The sequence below is a fragment of the Sphaeramia orbicularis genome, chromosome 24 (assembly GCF_902148855.1).
Source record: "Sphaeramia orbicularis chromosome 24, fSphaOr1.1, whole genome shotgun sequence".
Taxonomy (NCBI): domain Eukaryota; kingdom Metazoa; phylum Chordata; class Actinopteri; order Kurtiformes; family Apogonidae; genus Sphaeramia; species Sphaeramia orbicularis.
The window spans coordinates 8964276-8988264 of record NC_043979.1 but is presented as its reverse complement, the minus strand read 5'-3'; the positions used below and the strand labels follow the sequence as shown (position 1 = coordinate 8988264).

The 23989-nt window shown below is 40.0% G+C and overlaps 1 protein-coding gene across 1 annotated transcript in view; it reads left to right on the top strand.

The window, feature by feature from the left end:
- The window catches only part of adgrf3b (adhesion G protein-coupled receptor F3b), a 52461-nt gene extending 29975 nt beyond the window's left edge, over positions 1 to 22486 (top strand). Inside the window, exons 9-17 of the mRNA XM_030128941.1 lie at positions 10241 to 10471; positions 15480 to 15719; positions 15860 to 16000; positions 17059 to 17258; positions 17984 to 18169; positions 18684 to 19991; positions 20999 to 21040; positions 21863 to 21892; positions 21973 to 22486. Of these exons, the coding sequence (XP_029984801.1) occupies positions 10241 to 10471; positions 15480 to 15719; positions 15860 to 16000; positions 17059 to 17258; positions 17984 to 18169; positions 18684 to 19991; positions 20999 to 21040; positions 21863 to 21892; positions 21973 to 22041 (2447 nt within the window). The 3' untranslated portion in view covers positions 22042 to 22486. The remainder of the gene's footprint in view (positions 1 to 10240; positions 10472 to 15479; positions 15720 to 15859; positions 16001 to 17058; positions 17259 to 17983; positions 18170 to 18683; positions 19992 to 20998; positions 21041 to 21862; positions 21893 to 21972) is intronic.
- The last annotated feature ends 1503 nt before the right edge of the window (positions 22487 to 23989 follow it).

The following is a 23989-nucleotide window of genomic DNA, read 5'->3' as shown; positions in this document are numbered from 1 at the left end:
GGTGTCAGACAGAAGAAAAGAGTGAGAGGTTGTGAAACTTGACATGCTTTCAGTGAAAGGACCGATAGAAACTACAGTTGGCTCAGATACTGGTAAGCACATAGGAACACCTCCAACCCCGACAGCTCTTACAATTTCTTTAGATGATTTCAGATTAGTGGATTCTGTTGGTTTAATGGTTGAAAGTGAAGCTCCTGTGTCTACTAGGAATGATGTGGATTTTCCATTAACGTCTACCAATAGATGAGGTTCTTGATCTGGTTTTGCCAATTTAATTAAAGGAGCTTGGATCACATTTATCTCTGTTTCATTTTGGTTTCTATCCTGACCGCTCTATGAGTGTGGGGTTTGATGGTTTTCCATTTGAGTGCTTATTGGAGGTGCTGTAGGCAGGGTTTTGTGTGGACAGTTTCTCACCCAGTGGTCTGTTTCACCACAATAGTGGCAATTATCATATCCTTTGTTTGAGAAGGGTGATGAGTTGCTTTGTCCCAGATGTAAATGGTGTCTTGGTCTACCTCTTGGTCCCCATTTTCCCCTGCTGCCGTCTCCTCTGACATTGTATTTACCTTCGGTTGCTCCGCCTGTGTAGTGAGACACTTGGGCATACATTAGCATTTCATTCATTTTATATTCTCTTTGTGCAGTGTTGTCCCAATGATGCTGAGCTATTTCTACCAGTTCAGACATTGTTTTTCCTGTCCATCCAACCGTTAACTGTACCTTTTCTTTAATTTTTGGTTGTAGACTATTCACAAACACATTCTGTAGATAACCAGGTGGAAGATCATCAATCTGACTTTGTGATAGACCACAATTCTCTCTTGCTGTTATCATGAGCTTTTCATAAACTTCTCGAGGATTATCATCTTTCCCTTGTTTTATTTTTGTAAGAGGAGTAAAGTCAATCTGTTGTGTTACTTCCTTTTGAACTGCTAAGGCTATGATACCATAGAATGCCTGTGCATTCTCTGTTGTGATTTTAGCAAATTCGGTGGGATTGCGAGGAATTTCACAGATATCAATTATTTTATCTTTCAAATTAGGTGGCAAAGTCAGCTTTAACAGTTGCATCATGTCTGGCATGTGGGGCTTGTAAATTGTGCACACAGAGTCCCATTCTTCAAGCCATTTTTGTTTGTTCTTTCTGACATCTTTGGGGAAGTCTCCCACTATTGCTTTTAACTCTCTTCGGCTCCAAGGTTTGTAAACAACCTCTTTTCCCATTGTAATCAGTGGAGCCAATGTTGAGGATTTTGTTTTCTTTGACCTTCTACTTCTCTGAATCGTAATCCACCCCTCTTCTCCCTGATCATTCACCTCAGATTTTGGACATTCAAAAAGAAAATCGTCATCACTGGTTTCATCTCTGGTATCATCATTGGATTCTTTTAGCTCTTTCATTGGATAAAGTGTTTTGACTTTCTCATTTTTGGTAGTTTTGACAGTGTTCAGTTTAGTTTGTGTCTGCGTTGTGTTATTTTGTTTTTCCAATTGGGCCGTTAATTTGTTATTTTGATCAGTAAGTGAAGCTATTTGAGATTCTGCATGACGACATTTACTTTCATTTGTCCAAAATCTGAGAGAATTTAAGTGCTCTTTTTTGTCTGTACAGAAACTTAATTTCTCCTTTAAATTTTCTAATCGAGTTCGATCAAATGTCCCGTTTTGGGGAAATTTCAACAGACCATCATTTACAGTTATTTCAACCCATGTTGCAACAAATTTAACGCTACTGGCACCATAATTTTCGTACATGTACTTGACAGGACCGGTCAATTCTTTTCTGGACTCTCTACAAAAATAACTTCCCATTGTCTTTCTCTAAGATCCCTCCCAACACCAAAAACAACTTTGTTTTACACTTTCTCTAACCCACAAATCACTTTACCAATCCCTCTAATCAGCTTTCTACTTAGGAGATATACCTCGAGTTAGCAATCTGCTACTAAGTGTTGGGAGAGCGAGTCATCCCCACTTATTCCTCGAGTGTGAAATCCACTACTAAGTATTGGGAGAGCGAATCATCCCTGGGAGAGCGAGTCATCCCCACTTCTTCCTACCAGTCCTGTTTAGGCCTATTTACCTAGCAGTGTCCCAGACACTTGCCTTACCGTGTCTTCCAAGACACTTTCCTTGTGGTGTCTTCCAAGACACTTTCCTTATGGTGTCTTCCAAGACACTTTCCTAACAGTGTCCCAGACACTGCGGACCTATCTCTCTTGTGTCCCAGACACTAGGTCCTTGCCCAAGGGTCTATGCACATTGGCCAATTTCTGTTCTCTATGTTTACCTGTGATGTTAAACCGATAGAAGAGCGAGTCGGATTCTACGGCAGGCCGATGCAAGTAACTTTCACCACCAAGTAAAATATGAAAATACAAGCATTCCTAGACATACACAGGATAACAATAACAGAGCAAAACCTTAACAAAAACCTCTGTCCACACTCACACACAGCAAACTTACTTAAATTTGGATGGCGTCACCCTTCTTTGGGACTCCAGCTCTCAGACCATCAACAATGCACAGTAACAAAATTTGGGTTTTTAAAAGGACCCTTACCTCTGGAATTTGGTTGTTAGGTCACTGGCGTTGTTTTTGTCTGGAAAGAGGAGTCTCCATTGAAGGTCTGTTGCCATCCGAGTCACGGCACCATTTGTTGAAGAAAAATCACAAAACGTGGTTCAAAGTTTGCTGCGATGAGTGTAGCTTTATTTAGTGTTCCGGAGCACGGTGAGAGTACCGATGCAGACAGAGTCTGTTTCAGTAGTCTGACCCCGAATCTACGTTTTCAGCTGGTATTTATACAGTTACTTCAAAGCAGTCAATAGAAAAACAAAAGACAAACAAAGAAATAAAGAAAAAACTGGGGGTTGTATCACAAGGAGGGACAGCATGCTCCGCTTTCCATTACTCTGGGGAAACTTGGGCCTGCTGGTTATGTAAACAAACCTGTAGTCTGATGCAAATGGTTTCACTGCAGCTCCTGAAAACTGTGGAGCATTGTTACTCACAAAAATCTCTGGGATACCATGTCTGGCGAACATTGATTTCAGGTGAATGATCACATGTGTGGACCTGGTTGGGCTAAGCTGAGCTATTTCAACAAAGCAAGAATATTAATCTACCACTAGTAGACATGTGCTACCTCTTAGGGAAAACAGATCAGCACCTACACTTTGCCAAGGCCTGTCAGTTAGGCATCAAAGGCTCTTTTGCATTGATTTTCTCTTTACAACATTCTCTATACCTAAGGTCTAGCTCTTTTATCTCAGTCCAGGCCACCACACTGTCTGGCCAGCACGGTTCCTGCACTTTACAACACCTTGATGGCCCTCGTGAATTTTCTCAAGTACATAATTTCTCATGTTAGCTGGTATAACCAACCTTGTGCCATACAGAAGGAGTCCATTGTGTACACTTAAAACTAGGGATGCACCAATACTGATATGAGTATTGGGCATTGGCTCCGATACTCAGTGTGTGTACTCGTATTCGTACTCGTAAAAGTAATCCGATACAAATGCACCGATACCACTTATGGCCGTATGACATTCACAGTTCAGTGCAGCAGGTACGTGGTGGTGTTGGTGGGAGTGTGAAAAGTGTGGAGATTTTTCAAAATAAATGATGGTGATAAAAGTAACGCTTGACTGCAAGTAACGTTAAAGACACAGACAAATACGGACAGAGCGTTCTGTCCGTCTTCTGTGTACATTCCATCCCTTTTCCAGGTGCTGGCGGATGCATACCCAGACAGAGAATACCACCGGGAGTATGGAGTGGTGCGGACCGCTGCCAGCAGAAGTGAAAATGAAACTTATCACTCATTTGTCTTTTCTCTACCTGCTGAAGCTAAGTTTTTAAACCTTGCCAGCGAAAATGCTGCAATATTAGTATTTCATTAGTGTTACCTCTGTTGTCTCCATATTTGTTATTACTGACTTTCTTCTTCTTCTTCTCAAAAAACTTTCCTCTTCTTCACGATATTTGTCCAGTATGGTTAATTCAGAACAGCGCCCCCTGGTGGATTAATTGAGAAACGCTCATTCCAACACATTAAATGTCAGTTGCAGCACTTTTTTCCAGTCAAACTAATGACAACGACAATAAAGCACATTTACAAAAGGAACTAAGAACTGGAATGGGATTATTAAGTACTCGTATCGGTACTTGGTATCGGCAAGTAGGTTAAGTACTCGTACTCGGTCTGGAAAAAAGTGGTATCGGTACATCCCTTCTTAAAACTGCTCTCTCATGCCATTAGTGTCTAATTGGTGGTGGTAATCAGCTCTTGTCAGGCCACCCTTCCAGACGGTATTTCATTAATTTAGCACAAACACTGTCTGCACACAGCTGCTCACGCAGCTCAACCATGTAGTTGTCGCGTGCTGGAAGGCCCTCAGCTACACCGTCAATGTAGATGTTAGTATCCTCCATCAGGTGAATATCAGCCTGTGTGGCACCATTTCTAATGAGTGAACATTACAATGTGTCAGCTGCTGTAAGGCTCTTACCCAGTGTGTGTGAGATGGTGTATGAATATCTCATCAGATGCATCCTGAACCTCTGTATACGAGGCAGCAGTGAGTCAAGAGTCCGCCCACCTAGAAAGCTCACCAGAGGTTTGTGGTCTGTTTCCAGCTCAAAATAGAGACCAAGGATGAAGTCACTGAACCTCTTGCAGTAAGTCAGAGCTAGCACTTCTTTTTCCAGGTGGGCATAGCGCTGCTCTGTCATCGTCAGTGACCGTGAGGCGTAGGCGACAGGTGCCCACGTCTCTCCACTCTTTTGTAACATCACCACCCCCAACCCATAGGATGAAGCATCAGCAGATATTGTCAGAGGTTTGTTAGGGTCATATAGCTGGAGAACAGGAGATGTCAGCAGCTCCTGTTTGAGTCTATTAAATGCCCTTTGCTGCTCTGGACCCCAGTACCACTGATTCTTCTTTGACAGGAGGTCTCTTAACAGTCTGTCCTTTTCTGATAGGTTAGGAATGAACTTCCCCAGCTGATTCACCATACCAAGGAAGCTCCTGACCTTGGTTGTCTTCATCAGCTCTTGCACGTTTCTTGTCTGGTCAGGATCAAGTTTTAGGCCATCACCCAAGACAATGCAGCCTAGAAACTTCACCTCTTTCTTACCAAACTCACACTTTTTCAGGTTGAGTGTGACCCCTGCTTTCTCTACCCGCTGCAGGACTGCATGCACTCTCATCATGCTGCTCCTTTGTGGCCCCTCAGATGAGGATGTCATCCATGTGACAGACAACCCTTCAAGGCCCGCTGTCACTTCAGTCACCATCATGTTCTGGAAGTAGTCCGGTGCAGAGGAAATGCCAAAGGGCAAGTAGTTGAAGTGATAACGCCTGAATGGCATGATCAAGGTTTACGCGATCAGGGAGTGTTGATTCTTTGGCTCAAGGAATTTGCCAGAATCCCATGTTTGCATCTAATCTGGTGTAAAAAAAAAAAAAAAAAAAAAGGTGCATCAGTAAGCATGCCAAGAGTTGGGTCAGCTGAGGGAAGAATACATTTTTCTCTGCTCACTGAGTCATTTATGGGTGTCATGTCCACACATGTTCGGACCTCTTCTTTGTCGTTCTTTGGGGCTACGACCATGCCACAGCACCAGTCTGTGGGCCGTTGTACTCAACTAGACTCTCTATCCTATCTAACTCTGTTTTCACTTTACCCATTAGAGGCAGTGGTATCCGTCATGGCACCTTGAGTGAGAAAGGTTTAGCATCAGGTTTGAGTTTTATATTGTAATGCTTCTGAACCTGGCCAAGACCAGAACAGATCTTCAAGTAAGTAATTTTCACTGTGTTTAGGCCTATGCTTATGCTGTCTAGCCTAGCCACAAGCTTGAGTGACAGTGAAGCTGCTCTGCTCAACAGTGCTACCTATAGATTCTTCACTACAAATAACTTTTCTGTGATGTTTCTCTGTTTGTATGAGAATGTCTCTGTAGTAACCCCAGTGACCTTGAATTTTGTACCCTTTGGGCCATAGAGTGGTTTCTGAGCTCTGTCTAACTGTTCATCTCTCCGTAAAATGCCTGCAAACACATGCTCAGGAATGGCTGATACGTCAGCCCCTGTATCAGTCTTAAAGGTTACTTTCTGCCATTTACATTGATGTCAGCCATCCGTGGACTCTCATTGTCCTCAGAAGTCATTGTTCCTAGAAACAGTCTCAGTGTCATGCAGTTCTCCAGTGTCCTCAGATACTGCATTAGCTGAGCTGGCGGATCTGCTCACTCTACCATAATGACCACATTTACCACAGTTGTGGCATTCCAAATTTTTGGGTGGACATTGTAATGCAGGGTGAGAAGGCAATTTGCCACATTTATTATATGACTTACATACCCTCTTAGTCTGGATGGGTTTAAATGGCTTCAGCCATCCCTATGGCAGTTCTTTGAATTTGGTCCTAAGCTGTTTAGTCTTTTTAAGGTGCATGGCGTCCACAGTTACTTTACTGGAATTTGCCTGCCCTCTCAGGTCCAACTGTTGGTGTCTAATTTCTACTGACTGCCTTGCCATAGTAACTGCTAATGGCGAGAGTGAGGTTTTTATTCCAGCTGAATTTTCTCTGACAATGCTGCATCTTAGAGATCCACAACTAACCTATCTGTCAGGAGTTCATCATGCAGTTGACCATACTCACAATTTACTGACAGTGCATAAATTGCTGAGATGAATGAGTCCACCGGCTCTCCCAGCTGCTGCACCCTCTTGTTGAACCTGGCCTGTTCATACAGCATATGACGTTCTTTTTAGGGACAAAGTATCTGTCAAATCACATCTTGACAGCCTTGTACTACTCACACTGCTCTCTGGTTAAATCCAACCCCTGTAGCACATTGTCAGCCTAGTCCCCCATACAGTAAACTATCGTGTTTACTTGGTTAGTGTTGGATAATTCATTCAGGCCAGTCTGAAGCGCTCAAATCTCTGTATCCACATTGTCAGCCTAGTCCCCCATACAGTAAACTATCGTGTTTACTTGGTTAGTGTTGGATAATTCATTCAGGCCAGTCTGAAGCACTCAAATCTCTGTATCCACTTCTCCCACTCATGCGACTTTGAGAAGTCAAAGGAGTCTGGAGGTTTTATGGTGAATGTAGCTGTTGGGCCGGCCGGAGGCTGTGTCTGCCATCTCTCTCTCATCTGCTGCTCGTCTTGATGTCCTCTATCATTAGCTCTGCGTTAGCCAAAGTAGCCGCTGGGCTAGTAAGCATCTAGCTCCATTACTGAGACGTAACTAACGCACCATGGACTGAGGCAGCTCCACTTCTGACACCATGTTGTGTTGTCTGCGTGTGGGTTCTTTATACCAAAATAACGACACCATATATTGTAGTCCCTGAACATTTACTCCAAAGATGCATGTTGGCATGTTACAGGCGGACACATGTCAGGCTCTTCAACAACCTGGAACTACCCAGCATTCACCTGCCTCTGACATCATCATATTAACCAATACCATTACACCACAACTTCATGAATTATTTTGTTGTAAGGTGGCTGTAAGTGGCACTTTTAAGTCGATGGTAGGCAGATCTTACACTGTTTCAGAATATTTAGATTGGTATATAAACAGTGGCTGTGTACTAAGTCCCATGTCGTGATCATCGCATTCAAGATGGTAATAATGCCTACAAAACTGAAACTTCTGCAGCTACAAGATGAAGAGGAGGAAGGTCCAGCGGTTGTGGCCACTGTTTTGGTCTGATAGCAGCAGAAGCAGAGGGACATTCTAAAGTGCTTAACATAAAAAAATAAAAAATAAAAAAAAAACACAGCTTAACATATATGCACCAGAACAGTGATCATTCATCACCGAAGTTTGTGTGGGAAACAGTAGTCATGTCCCCTTTCACCTCTTCAAAAAACTTAACATAGTTTAATCTTAGAGTACTGTTCATTCATTCATTTTCTGAACCACTTTATTCTCCAGATGGTCGTGGGGGTACTGGAGCCTATCCCAGCATTAGAGATGTCCACCACAATTTTGCAATGATTGGTGCTGTTTTCAGACATTAAACTACGTTAACCTATTTTTACATTAAGCCTTCTAGGATGTGAATGTGCGTTTCTGTTTGGGATCATGCACTGTCTGTGGTGCTGAATCAGCATTCCTGTGATGTGTGCGGGAAAACTGACCTGTGCTGTTAGAAATTAGGAGTCATAACAAGGCCAGACCAGATGAATAAATTTGAAGTAGAAGGTATAAGAATAAAACAAAGATCTACAAGAATAATAGAGGGAAGTGAACGTTACAAACACTAACCATTCAACACCGAGTGCTGAACCCTAACTGAACCTCCTTCCTGTGGACTGTGCATTATCTTTCTCCAGGTGTTTCTTTGTGCTTATCTTTCTGTTAAATACTTTATTCCCTTCTGCACCTTGCATTTGAGTCCAGTCATTCACTCCATCTTGACAGTTTGTATATGACCCCCCTCTAACAAATACTGCATGAATGATGCACTACTCCCTATAGAAACACCTTACGTCCACCTTAAGAACACGGTGGGAATCTCTGTCTGTGCGTCCGTTTGTGTGAACGCCTTAAGGGACCTCTAATAACAACGTAATGTGTTCTTGTGATCTACTTGCAGCCAGCGCAGGAACATGTGGGTCCTGGAATGGCCTTCTGATCCACAAACATCGTGCGTTGTTCTTAGGTTGTTTCTAAGGCATTGGTTAGTGCGCCCTGTGAAAGGGGGTTTCATACTGTGTTCGTGGAAAATCTTGGACAGGGTCACTCACCTGGCTACAAACTTCGGAATTTAGGAACTTAGGTCCAGGTTACAGGTTATAAGCCTGCTTTGAGAAGGCCGTATGAAATGGTCCATAAATCGTTGAAACGGTGTTCGTAGCCGTTCGTAATAGCATTTGTGACTGAGGATTAAGTCAAACATGCTGGGTGCAGCACACAATCAGGGCTCTGGTCGGCTGGGCATTGCACCCAGCCAGCTCCACGTCTGGGTCCAACCAATGGCAGCAGAATTCTGTAAGTCAATAATCTTGCAGAGCTCTAACGAGTTGTCTGGAAATGTGATTTGAAAATGACAAATGAGCTGTACTGCGATACATGCTCAAATTGAACTGCTAGGTACAATGGTGCGCCCCTGGTAATAATCCTTTCTGGTGTTGACCTTTAGAAAAGCCATCAGACCTGACACAGAGGAACCAGAACAATTTGTCCAAAACTGTTAATGGTATATTACTACCAGATGAACAAATGCTGGTGAAAAACAGAATTTGCCCTTTACATTAATTATTATTATTATTATTAATTATGACAAAATCTCTCATAAACTTTATGTAATAAGATAAATGCTGATAAAATGATGAAATTATGACATTTTCTGTTCAAGAGGTTAAAGGTCAACTTAACTTTAATAAAATTTTGTTTCTAATCACAGATAACGTGTTGTCTTTGTGTTTCTGAGGTACACTGAAGAATAATTAGAAGCTTTATATAGGTTTCGAGGGCTTTTGTCAATAAATAAATTATATTTAAGCAAAGAATCCATTTGTATCATTCCCAACATTTTGACAATATTGTGTAGGAAAAAATTTCAAGTGATATACTTTTATCAAGTGTCTCTTCCTAAAAAGTAGGTTGGCATTGATAGAATGCCATGAACACATAATGATGAAACATTGTGAAAGACAGTGGAAACATTTTGGCAAAGTACGTTATAAATATGTGGTGCCAGGTATAACAAACTCCACCCCTTGCAGGTGTTGTAGCTTATTTTGGCATCGATCCAGCTGATGTCATCATATCTATGCGTGTGCTGATGTCAGCATAGAAATAGACAGCATAGAGAAATTTCACCTATTATAAGTAAATGGGAAATAAAAAGGTTTTTAAAATTCATTTAAAAAAATTAAACTTTGACCTAATTTTCCTAAAATTTAATAACATCTATTTTGGGTCACTGGCAATCTATAAATCCAATTTGGTACGAATTCAACTAATAGTTCTGCTGCTAAAGTGTTAACAAAGGAAAAATAAATAAATAAATAAATAAATAAAATAAAATAAAATAAAATAAAATAAAGAACCAAAAACAATACCCCTTGCGGTGTGGTAATAAAGCCATGATGAAGTCCACTGCAGTCCAAAGCTGTACAGTATGTACTGTATGATGTTCATTCAGCCCTTTACCCTGAGCTTATTCAGTAACTGATGACAGCGTTTTCACACAGGGATGGTCACCATAGAGGCTCCACCCGCTATGGTGTGCTACCTCTCCAACCCAGAGCTTAAATGCACATTTGAGGAAGCCACAGATGCTGCTGGTTGGAGCATGAGCAATGAGCATTCACGGTTTCAACTCAACAGTGGCACCGTGGTGGCACTGGACAATGCCTGCAGCACACCAGAATACCAGTCGTGTGTCGGAGTTAGATTGACGGAGGTGACAGGCCTCTGGGCAGGCAAGTTTCACATGGACAATCTCAAGGTTGAAGGTTTCTTTGTCTCACATGAAGAAATTTGTCTTGGACAAGGGCAGTGCTGTAACGTACGGAAGCGTATTGCATTCACAAAAACAAAAAAATTCGGCTCTTTTTCTGAATTAATGAGATAATTATCTCATAATTACGAGAAAAAATAAGTTAAAAAAAAAAAATTGGCGCTGTTTTTCTGAGTTTATGAGATACTGTTTCCTGAACAAAAAAAAAAGCTCTGTTTTTCTGAGTTTACGAGATACTGTTTTCCGGAAAAAAAAAAAAAAAAAAGCTCTGTTTTTCTGAGTTTACGAGATACTGTTTTCCGAAAAAAAAAAAAAAAAAAAATAGCTCTGTTTTTCTGAGTTTATGAGATACTGTTTTCCGAAAAAAAAAAATAAAATAAAAGCTCTGTTTTTCTGAGTTTATGAGATACTGTTTCCTGAAAAAAAAAAAAAAAAGCTCTGTTTTTCTGAGATTACGAGATACTGTTTTCCGAAAAAAAAAAAAAAGCTCTGTTTTTCTGAGTTTACGAGATACTGTTTTCCGAAAAAAAAAAAAAAAAATAGCTCTGTTTTTCTGAGTTTATGAGATACTGTTTTCCGAAAAATAAATAAATAAATAAAAGCTCTGTTTTTCTGAGTTTATGAGATACTGTTTCCTGAAAAAAAAAAAAAAAAAAGCTCTGTTTTTCTGAGTTTATGAGATACTGTTTTCCAAAAAAAAAAAAATAAATAAAAGCTCTGTTTTTCTGAGTTTATGAGATACTGTTTCCTGAAAAAAAAAAAAAAAGCTCTGTTTTTCTGAGTTTACGAGATACTGTTTTCCGAAAAAAAAAAAAAAAAAAGCTCTGTTTTTCTGAGTTTACGAGATACTGTTTTCTGAAAAAAAAAAAAAAATGTGGCTCTGTTTCTCCGTGTCAGTGGGACAGTGGTCCCTGGTCCAGGCAGGAGCTCCTTCTATCTGTGCTGCTGAAAGCCTCTCGGGGGAGCGTGAAGTTGTTTCCGTTCTCGTAACCGGTTCCGATTACGGATCATGGAACTAGTTTCGTTCACAGAAATCAGAACCAAGCCCCACTTTGTGCACGGATCAAGCCCTTCAACCACACCGGCGCTCAGAGCCTGTAGCCCTGCTTCCTGACAGGACACGACCGCGGTGATGGGAGTTGGCATTAATGAAGTCAAATAAAATGACATTCACCAGCATTAAAGAAAATATAGACAGCAGAAGAGTGCAAATGTGTATTCATTTATTTGTCGGACCTGATGGAAAGCATTAGTCAGAACTAGATCCATGGAGGAGCGGCTTGGTGTACCGGTTCATCCCCCCCCAATAACTTTCCATCAGGTCCAGGTGGACAGCTATCCGCTCCCCGGTGTGTAAGCCGGACTGGAGCGGGTGGACGGAGCAGCTCAACTCGACAGAACAGCGGCGCTCGGAGCCTGTAGCCCGGCACCATGACGCGGTGATGGGAGTTGGCATTAATGACTACTACCACTACTAGGACTCCTGCCATGGGGCGGGTGTCCCGTCCCGGTGCATTGGGCCGACCAGGTGAACCAGTGTTGTCCATTGCTGGTGGTCTTACTCCAGCTGCTCTGCGTCCTCCATGGTAACTCCATGTTGTTGGAGGTCGCCTGCAATGACGTCGAGCCATCGGTTACTGGACTTGCCTTGTGGTCATTTCCAGCCTGCGGACTTTGGGTCAAACTGAAGGATGGCTCTTGTTGGATGGTCAGGAGGGAGGCGGAGGACATGACCGAACCAGCGGGTGCGACGTTGCGCGGCCAGGCTGGATGCTTTGGGCTGGCGTGTGCGGGCTCCAAGCATCTGATTTCAAACCCGCCGGGTCCACCTGATGTTTTCGATGGTTCTGAGAGCCCTGCTATCAAAGCCATCTGTTCTGGCAGCCAGAGTCTGGTTTAAGGGCCGTGTTTCCGAGCCATAGAGCAGGATGGAGAGGACAGCAGAGTTGTAGATCCGGAGCTTCATCCTGCGTGAGATGGTCTGGTGCCGCCACAGTGGTTTCCAGAGAGACTGCAGAGCTGATGCTGCCAGGGCCCTTCTGCGGGTAATCTCTGGTTTTAGGTCCCCGTTGTCTGTCACCACCCCAGATACACAAAGCTCTTGACAGGTTCTACAATGTCATTACCAAGCTGCAAGGGAGGTGGATCCAGCCCATCACCAACATGCATGAGCTTGGTTTTTGTCCAGTTCACTTGGAGGCCAAGCTTCTGTGCCTCTTCACTGTATCTGCCCAGAGCATCTCTCAGCTGACTGTAGGATGTACTGAGCAGGATGGTGCCAGCAGCGTGCTCCAGGTCCTGGCATTAATGAAGTCAAATAAAATGACATTCACCAGCATTAAAGAAAATAGAAACAACAGAAGAGTGCAAATGTGTATTCATTTATTTGTCGGACCTGATGGAACGCATTAGTCAGAACTAGATCTGTGGAGGAGCGTCTTGGTGTCCCGGTTCACCCCCCACCCCCATAGCTTTCCACCTGGACCTGATGGAAAGCTGTCCGGGGGTGGGGGGTGAACCGGGACACCAAGACGCATATTTTCTTTAATCATGGTGAATGTCATTTTATTTGACTTCATTAATGCCAACTCCCATCACCGCGTCGTGGTGCCGGGCTACAGGCTCCAAGCGCCGCTGTTCTGTCGAGTTGAGCTGCTCCGTCCACCCGCTCCAGTCCGGCTTACACACCGGGGAGCGGATAGCTGTCCGCCTGGACCTGATGGAAAGTTATTGGGGGGGGACGAACCGGTTCACCAAGCCGCTCCTCCATGGATCTAGTTCTGACTAATGCTTTCCATCAGGTCCGACAAATAAATGAATACACATTTGCACTCTTCTGCTGTCTATATTTTCTTTAATGCTTTTGAATGTCATTTTATTTGACTTCATTAATGCCAACTCCCATCACCGCGGTCGTGCCCTGTCACGAGGCAGGGCTACAGGCTCCGAGTGCCGGTGTGCTTGAAGGGCTTGATCCGTGCACAAAGCGGGGCTTGGTTCTGATTTCTGTGAATGAAACTAGTTCCATGATCCGTAATCGGAACCGGTTACGAGAACGGAAACAACTTCACGCTCCCCCGAGAGGCTTTCAGCAGCACAGATAGAAGGAGCTCCTGCCTGGACCAGGGACCACTGTCCCACTGACACGGAGAAACAGAGCCACATTTTTTTTTTTTTCAGAAAACAGTATCTCGTAAACTCAGAAAAACAGAGCTTTTATTTTTTTTTTTTTTCGGAAAACAGTATCTCATAAACTCAGAAAAACAGAGCTTTTTTTTTTTTTTTCCAGAAAACAGTATCTCGTAAACTCAGAAAAACAGAGCTTTTTTTTTTTTTTTTTTTTTCCAGAAAACAGTATCTCGTAAACTCAGAAAAACAGAGCTTTTTTTTTTTTTTTTTTCCAGAAAACAGTATCTCGTAAACTCAGAAAAACAAAGCTTTTTTTTTTTTTTTTTTTTTCAGAAAACAGTATCTCGTAAACTCAGAAAAACAGAGCTTTTTTTTTTTTTTTTTCAGGAAACAGTATCTCATAAACTCAGAAAAACAGAGCTTTTTTTTTTCAGGAAACAGTATCTCATAAACTCAGAAAAACAGCGCCGATTTTTTTTTTAACTTATTTTTTCTCATAATTATGAGATAATTATCTCATTAATTCAGAAAAACAGAGCCGAATTTTTTTTTTTTTTTGTGAATGCAATACGCTTCTGTAGTAGCGCAATTAAAAAAAAAAAAAAAAAAAAAAAAAAAAAAAAATTAAAATATACATCTCATCATACAGAGAACAATAAATACATTGAACACATAACCACACAGCATCGTTCAAACATGATTACTTTGACCAAAATAAATTGTATGTATTGTCCCTTTTTTCACTGGTCAAATAGGTAGTGAGCTATTGTGAAGGTTCTGTGTCTGTCATCATCTTTGTAGTTGTCTTTGTCATCTTCGTTGTCCTTTGTCCTATTTTTTTAATGTCAGAGTCTATATAACCTTAACTGATGTTTCCATGTAATGTCAAGTGAAGCCCAGGTATTTATGTTGATTTATTTATTTATGTTTACGTAAATAAATCATTATCACAAAGACAAACAAGTGGTGCCAGGCACAACAAACCATGCCCCTTGCATGTATTGTAGCTTATTTTGGCATCGATTTAGCCAATGTCATCATATCTATATGTGTGGTGATGTCACCATATCAATTGCCTCTATATATGTGCCAAGTTTGAAGTAAATTGAAACAAAATTGATGTTTTATAGACATTTGAAATTTCGCCCTTTATAAGTAAATGGGAGAAGAAAAAAAAGAATTAAAAAATTCATAAAAAATTGGAACTTTGACCAACTTTCCCCAAAATGAAATGACATTTATCCTGGGTCACTGGCAATCTATAAACCCAATGTGGTATGAATTCAACCAACAGTTTTGCTGCTACAGATATTTTAAATTTTGCCCATTTTTTCCCAGTTAATGAAGAAAAAAAAAGAATTTAAAAATTCATAAAAAATTGGAACTTTGACCTACTTTTCCTAAAATTTAATCAGATTTATTCTGGGTCACTGGCCATCTATAAACCCAATTTGATATGAATTCACCATATGTTGCTGCTAGAGTGCTTAGAAAAAACAAACAAACAAACAAACAAAACCAAAAACAATACCCCTTGCCTTCCCTTCGGGGGGCGGGGTAATAAATCAGTTTATGTAGAGCCATCAGAAGGTGGCGTGTGTTCTGTAATAAACATACTACTATGACTACTACTACTACTACTACTAATAATAATAATAATAATAATAATAATAATAATAATAATAATATTAAAAGTTCCTCATCAGTCTACACTATCTGTCAGAACTTATCTGAAGAAAGAATTTCCATTTCCCTTTATGCATGTAAGATCTTTTTTGAAAGTACACTTTTTGTCCATTTTTTGCCCATTTATAATAAAGTTGCTTACATATTTCCTACAGGCATTTATGAATGTGGATTCACCAAGGGTTCAGTGAGGCACACAGCCAGAGCACAACTGGGAGTTGCACTCCTGCCTGATGAGATTATTATAAAGATCAACCCTATTACAGGGGACTGCAGTGAGACTGCAGTGACACATATTGAAGTGATGGGCACTGCTACCATTCCGAAGAGTATACAGAATTTTACAGTTTGGTGGAGCTACAGGGGCAAGAAACAGAGTGATCTACAGCCCAACCGTAAGATGGCACAGTATACTACAGTATTTCTGACATCAGCACTACACATTACTGAGATACAGATATGAATTCACAATATTGCTGCAGCTGTGAATATAAATGCAATTCAACCATTAAACTCTGTCAATTTTTCATCTCAGATTCAGGAGATTACCTGGAATATACCTTCACCTGTGACATCAGTTGTAAGGAAAGCCCAGTCGCACATTATTTTGAAGTTACTTTTCGTAATATGAGGGATCAAATCAAAACCGCAAGAGTGGACATTCCAGTAATTTATGGTATGATACTGATAAAGTCTGGGTTATCTTTAAGATAAATACAGAAACTAGAAGATGTTTCCTGTCAGTTGAAGTCTGATACATAAATTTTGGCCTTATGATTCTTCTATAAAAGTGGCCTAGCTAAAAGTCATACACCTGTCATGGAAACACATTTTTGCTTATGGTTAAAAGATTAGATGTTAAAATGTTAAAAACACTACGGGCCTGATTTACTAAAGGTTTGTGCGTGTAAAAACGTGTGCAAACTTGACTGCTCACGCAAAAACACGTTGAAGCTTATCTACTAACAGGGCGCACCGAGGTTTGCACCTCTCAAATGGGCAAAATAGCTCGGGCAACCCATTTAGTGTGTTTGCCCTGATGAATATGCAATATGGGCACTTCTGCCAGAATGCGCAAAATTATTGGGAGGAGTAAATGCAAAAAATTTAGTGCGTGCAATGTCATTTACCAAACCTGAAACTGATTGCGGTGGCTGATTTTGCGTCTGAAAGCCAGGTTTTAACTTCGCGCAAAACTGGCTGCAGTAGTTGTGGTGAGGAGGAGGCATAGACACAGCGAACCAATCTGTTCTGATCACATCAACATTTTTGGAATGATGGAAGAAAAAATAATAATTTGAGACATATGGCCCCCCACTTTATGGGCCTGCCCCCCACGCCCGGTTCCACCAGTGGCACATCACATTAGGCCAGGCCATTACCCTCTGTGTGGAAAAAGAGCAACTTCATATTTATGAGTGCTGGCATATCTCAGAGCAGTTTTTGCAGCACACTGTCTCCATGACGACAACCAGTAGCACACGCAAAATCCTCATATAATTAGGGCGGTCTCCAAGACTTTGCACCTGTTGTCATTTGCACAGGCAATCTTAGTTGTTCACCCCTGACACGCAAATCAATAGCATGTGCATATTTTAGCGCAAGCAAACACATTTGTGCCCGTTTTTTGCAATCTTAGTAAATCAGGCCCTATGTCTGTAAATGAGATGGTTTGCCCTGGTCTCTAATACTCCCCTTTATTTGGATTGTCCTGCACTGGTTGATTTTTCCCAGCGGGTGCAGGCTTTTGCGACATGGAGATAGTAAATGGAGAAACATGGCCAAAAACACCAAATGGAGACACTGCCATTAATAGAACATGTCCAGAGGGCCGGGTGGGGTATAAGTCACGCACCTGTGAAGAAAGAACATGGACATCACCATATTCCAACTGTGTCAGTGAAGAGCTTAACAAAATTTCAGGTCAAGCAGATGTAAGTAGTCCTCTAACTTAGCCTTTTGTAGCGTTTGAGTCTGGGCTCAGAATGAATTTTAATGGGTTGTCAATTCCCTGAGAAAAAAAACAATGATAAGTGAGTTGAATAGGTGTGTTCTTTGGAAGAGTTCATAAATGCTGACAAGACCTGTAACAATTACAACTATTCTATTTAACTATCATTAATTGGTTTGAATATTTAAGTATAAAAAACCCAAAAAAATTCTTGACTCAAGCTTCTTAAACATGTGTTTGTTAGAAGCTATTGCATGCTGTCTGTCCAGTATTGATGTTTCAAAATCTTATTCAAATACATTTCTTCCTGATTGTTTGATGGTGGAAGAGTTAGTAAAAATGTACGGTCATGACCAAAAGTTGTGGGAATGACACTGATTTTTTGCTTAAATGTGATTTTTTTGTCAATAAACGTTTTTGAATCCAATATAAAGCTACTAATTGTTCTGCAATGTACCTAAGAAATTTGGCAGGAATAAATTTGGCAGGAATTTTTGTGGAAACAAAAGTTGTGTCATTCCCAAAACTACTGACTATGACTGTAGACATTCTGGTCCTGAAGAGATATGAAAATAATCTTTGGATCTCAAGGTCAAAAAGCTTGGGAACCACTGTTCCAACTTTTCACACATTAAAAAAAAATAAAAAATACAGGTTGTGTTGATTTCTATAATTGTCCATGTATGTATTTTTTCTTTTTTCCCACAGTATTTCCAACGGGGACTAGGGGCAACCCCAGAGGTGGCACTGAACATATTTGAGGGGCTTCAGAACAACAGTGATTTTGATTCTGATTCAAGTGACACTATAGCCGATATCAGTGCCTCCGTTAACATCCTAAATGTGATGGCCAGTGCATCAAATAATATTCCCTTGGGAGAAAAGGTCCTGAGTGTAAGTTCTTTTTGATTACAGCCAATAGTATGGTGTTCTTGTTTATAACACTTAACATCTCTGCAGCATTCTTCAATGAAGGGATGTACTCAAATGTCTTACACAGCACAGATATATAACATATATAAAAATGCTAATAAATTCTTTAGTTAAGAGATAAGCTAGAGGGAAGTATACTGCCATTTTGTAAGATTACAAATGATGTAGCTTCGTATCTCACTTAGATGGAGTGAACTGGTCTATGAACAACAGCATCTGGAATACAGTTAGCTTTAGTGCAGCTCAGGAAGATATCTGAAAATGTACCAAATAGAGCTAATCCTTGGTCTTGACATGACTCTAGCACAAATAATTAGCTACCTTGCTTGTAGTAATGAAGATTCTCCAAAAACAGTTGCTTCTATAATTAGGTAAGGTGAAATATGATTATGTGTTTGGTAGTTCCTGAGATGACATTTTAGAGCCACACAGTTTAGCTCAATTATAAGATGTGCCCTGTTTTTTTGCGTTTCAGCCTTTTATGGATGCAGCGAGCAATATGTTGAACAACACCTGGGCAACAGTCAATAATTCTGTTTTACACTCCATGTCATCAACCTACCTTGAGTCTGTGGAGAGTCTAGTGAAGAATATTAACATCAGGAATGACAGCAAAAATATACTGACTGAAAACCTAGACCTCAAATATTGCTCAAGTTCTGAGTGCAATGTGTCTCTGTTTGATATCAGTTTAAACCTGAACCAGACCATTGGAACAATGAAAACTGTCGCTGTGAAAAATTTAATGGACAAATTACGGAACAACTTTCACAATACGAATCCTACCAGCCTCTTGGTATCAGCCACACTGGAAGACAGAGGTAACTCATCTATAGTCATTCAGCTGGATTTTCCCAAAGATGAATCAAACCAAACTCAACCTTTTTGTGTCTTCTGGAACACCAAAATGAAGGACTGGTCAGATGTAGGATGCACTGTCAAAACTGAGGGTAATAACCGCACCCTTTGTGAGTGCAACCACCTGACCTCATTCTCTGTCCTCATGGCTAAGACTGATGTATCAAATGACATCCTCGATAAAATTACACTTGTGGGCCTGATTGTTTCAATCTGTGCCTTGGCACTCTTCCTCATCATTGAGTCTCTTGTGTGGTCGGCTGTGGTCAAAACTAACCTCTCACATTTCCGCCACACAGCCATGGTAAACATTGCCACATTCCTCTTGCTGGCTGACTGCTGTTTCTTGGCTTCCACATCTCCTGAGACTTTGGGAGAGTCCTGGTGTTTAATCTTCACTGTATGCAAACACCTATTTTACTTAGTCAAGTTCAGCTGGATGCTGTGTTTGAGTGTCATGCTTGTCCACCAGCTCATCTTTGTTTTCAGCCCCCTGAGGAAAAGAGTCTTTATGTTCCTCTCCAGCATTGTGGGCTATGTTTGCCCAATCCTGATTGTGGGGTCCAGCTATGTGTATTACAAATACACCAACAAGCCCTACTATTGTAAAAAGACGTGTTGGCTGATATATGAAAGACTCCTGGTGGGCTCTATACATGCTTTCCTCCTGCCTATAGGAACGGTTGTTCTGACGAATGTTTTCTCCATGGTGGTAGTCATTGTTACATTGCTGAAATCCTCAGCCGCTGATGGCAGTAAAGCAGACGACAAGGACACAGCCAAAAGTATAATTAAAGTGATGGTTGTTCTTACCCCAGTCTTTGGAGTGACATGGGGTATTGGCTTCTTTCTGTTAACGTCAGATGAAAAGGATCCCATGTTTCATATTGCCAACTACAGTTTCACCATCCTCAATTCCTTCCAGGTAATCTGAACACACACTCCTCACTCCAAATGTCATACAGATATTGTACAGAACCTTTTAGGAAACACTCCTCCATGTTGGGTTTTGGGAGCTAGAGGTGACCATACTAAGATAAACAGTCAGCAATATTAGGGTGGGTGATGGGTGAGCTAATGCTAAACCCTAGCTCAGTGACATGGTAAATAAATAACTTCATCAACATTACTGGATAGTCTTCGTAGTGTATCTTAGGGCAACCATACCAAAAGGGTTACATGTCAGAAAATAAAGTTATTGAATAAACCGAAGCTATAAGAATTCAATTTTGCAGGTGAGTTGTCAAATATGTCCCAATATGATAGACTCTTAAGTCCTAAAATCATGTTAGTGGAGGAATAGTTTATAGATAGATCATCAGAACACATATTAGAGGGTCCATTTAAAATGAATAAAACCAGAATTACTCCTGGATGCTTGAACACGGCCTTGCAATGGAGCTGAGACCTTTGCCTTTGGTTGCTACACCATAAGTGGAGTTGAGGATTCAGAATGGTAAAAAATAGACCGGGTTTTCAGGACTTGTTCCCTAGATTACTGTTTTTACAGGAAACACATTAGATGCAAAAGAAATAGAGCTACAGTAGCCATTTCATGGAGACTTTATAGCAATAGTAGATTTCAAAATCATCTCAACTCTTTGACTCAGATTAGTGGGAAGGTTGACAACTCTTAAAACTGCCTGGTAAAAAATAAATAAATAAATAAATAAATAAATAAATAAATCTTCATTTCAGCTAATTCTAAACAAGAAACATGATGATAATGTTTTGCAAAGGTGTTACACTTCAAGCTCACTGTAACTGAATGACATTTGTTGTAGTTTCAGTGGTTTGTAGAATACACAACCATAATTCACACTAGGAGGAAAACACTCCTCTTAATTCCTGTAGTGATACAGATTTGTTTTACTAGACACATTTGTAATGCACTTTTGTAAAAATCAGATTTCTTTTCTTAATGTTTGGCAGGGTCTTTTTGTTTTGCTAAGTGGGTGCTTTGCAGAGCAGAAGGTAGGTTTGTCATTTTATCATTTACTATTGTTAAAAACACAAATGTCCACCAGCCAATAAGCAGGAACAAAGTATGGAATATCAAGTTGCTACTAGCCTGGCCAGCCATCCGTCTTTCTGAATGAGAAATCCGTCTGAAATCATGAGACTTGAATCCAAATATGAAGGCGGGACTAACAGGCGCTGAGTAAACCAATCATGAATGATTACTGTCACTTTTGTCAGAGAAATGTAAGAACAGTTAAAAAGAGATTTGCGGACTTGGAACTGACTTTGACGCACGACACAAAGAAGTCGCTGTGTATGACGCATTGCTGAACACCCGCCCCCCGACTTGTGATTGGTCAGTATAGAATAGATAGTGCATATTTCACAGCAATTGACCCAATTCCAGACTGTTTTCGCAGTACTGAATACACTGAGAAAACCAGATGGCTGGCCAGGCTAAGTTGCTACAGCAAAATTCACCTTCTGAATGAATATTTGAAGCACAGCATGAGACGTTGCCAGTCTGATGCATTAAACCTTCCACATTGTAAGGCATTCAACCTATGGATCTTTTCACAAAAATGTCTTTATTATTTTTTGGTCCCAGGTGGAAACCAAAGTACCAGGTTGCTAAATGGTTTATTTTTGTTCCAAAACGCTTCAAATGCATCAACATTAAGTGTGTGAACCAGAATAGCACCCATTCTGTTTTGGTGTGACAGGACTATTAGTGGCAGATTTTGTAAGCCAAGGATTCCACCCAAAAAAAATTGAGGGTAATAATGATGCTGTTTATGTATGTACTTGCAAGTAATATGTGTGATTTTTTTATAGGTTCGAGAGGAACTGATCAAGATTGTTATGGTAAGTGTACAAATGAAGTCTTCCGAATTTCAATAAAATGAGCTAAGATGAATTTTAACCTTTTCTGTCTCTCCTTTCAGGGAAAAACAAAAGGACAGAGTGATAGCACAAAGAATCTGACTTCCACCACATACACAAAAGACAAATAAACATCCAGTTCAGTTTTGCATTCTATCAGCAATAGTCTTGTTCCAATATATTTGCAATATCTTTAGTAATGCAAAATATGTACTGCTTACCAGTGCTCAGTGCATGTAGACTAAAAGAGCTTCTGGTTTGGCTTGAACTGCTGCTCTTGCAACTGTGTGTAGGCCTGTTGACCTGTTAACTCTCTGTAACAATCAAAATAATGCAAGCACTCATAGCACTCAAATGCATCATAGTAAAATTTTTCTGTATTAACACACTTTTTATTCACATAGAAGTTTTAATCCTCTGCAGCTTTGACACGCCAAAATAAAAGACACATCTGCTCCAAAAGCACTGGAAAAAAAATCTAAATCTTACCAAGTGTTTTTTTTTTCCTTTCCAGTCAAAATATCATCACACTTAAAATAAGTCATAATCACCTAAATAGTAACTTTTCAGTGAGATATAAGAAGTTATTTTTAGACAATAGGTCTTGAAAATCTTATTTCAAGAAATCTTACAAAGATAATTTTCACTTTTTCCATTGGCAGATTTTTTTTTGCTTGAATTAATTGAATTAAGCAAAAAAAAAAAAAAAAAAAAAAAAAAAAAAATCTGCCACTGTCTAAAAATAAGTTCTTATATCTCACTGAAAAGTAACTCTTCAGGTGATTATGCCTTATTTTAAGTGTGATGAGATATTTTGATTAGAAATGAGAAGAAAACACTTGGTAAGATTTTGATTTTTTCCAGTGAGCAAGTATTTTAACATTATTCTTGCATTTACAAAGTAAAACAGCAATGTATTTAATAATGATTTAAAACACCCACTTAGGTAAAATAGATTCAGCATAGTTTTTAAGAAACCTATGACAATGTTCCCATGTACAGAAGGAAAGCCTCCTTTTTTAAAACTTAGTAAATTGTGAGTGCTTGTGTGTGTTTTGTTGTAAGATTTTCACATGGCAGGATTCTGTTCTAGATCTGTAATAACAAGCATCCCTGTGTTCCAGTTAACATAGAAGTTGTGGCAATTCAGTTTATAAATGTAATAAATATTTTATATTTTACACAGTAAAAACTGACCATGACAAAGGAAAAAGGAACACACAACATTTTCTTTGAATATTATCATAGTTTCTAGACAGCTGGAAAAGTGTAGATGATCATAAAACCATAATGCTAATGTGGATGTCTTAATTTTATTGTTTTGATAGAAGTCCATCATTGTTAGTGGTAGCACCAGCACTGATTGTCATTTTCAGCGAGGAGAAGTCAAATCAAAAGTCAGATTACACTGCATCAATGCACAATGTGATTTTAGCTCATCTACAAATGTAGATTTATTTTTTAAGAAGTTATCATTTGTTATTTTCTCAGAAGTTAATTGATTAAGAAGTGATGGCTTTACATCCATTTTTCCGTCCCTCATGGATGCTGCAAAATTTTGATCATAGTGAATGCAATTTGAGTCATTCTGCATGAATTCTACCCACTTCTGCAATGTGGTCCAATCAATGCAGCTTCTCAGCAAATGGGATCAGTCAAGTGTAATTAACTGTGGGTAAAGTTTCATAACAGCCCCCAGTGCTAAAAACCAAACATCAATGAACTCACATTCTTAGTTCTGTGACACAAATATCTCACATTTACCAACAAAAATTATTTTCATTCTTATTCTGCATAAAAGGTTGGGTAAATGTGTTGCTGATAAGTTACAGTTAATTATACAAAAAATAAACTATGTTTACTATTTTCAGTTACCACAATTTTATTTCACAATACAGCAATTTGTGTTGCAAAGCTTTTGAAAAGCATTTTAGACTCCAACAGCCCCCCTAAAAAGTCAGCGAAATCCTAGAGGGACTGATCATTACTCAAAGTACAACTACAGTACAACTATGTTCTGTATTAGATTAAGACAGTGCAGAAAACATATTTTAATTGTAGCTTGGTTTAATGGATTGT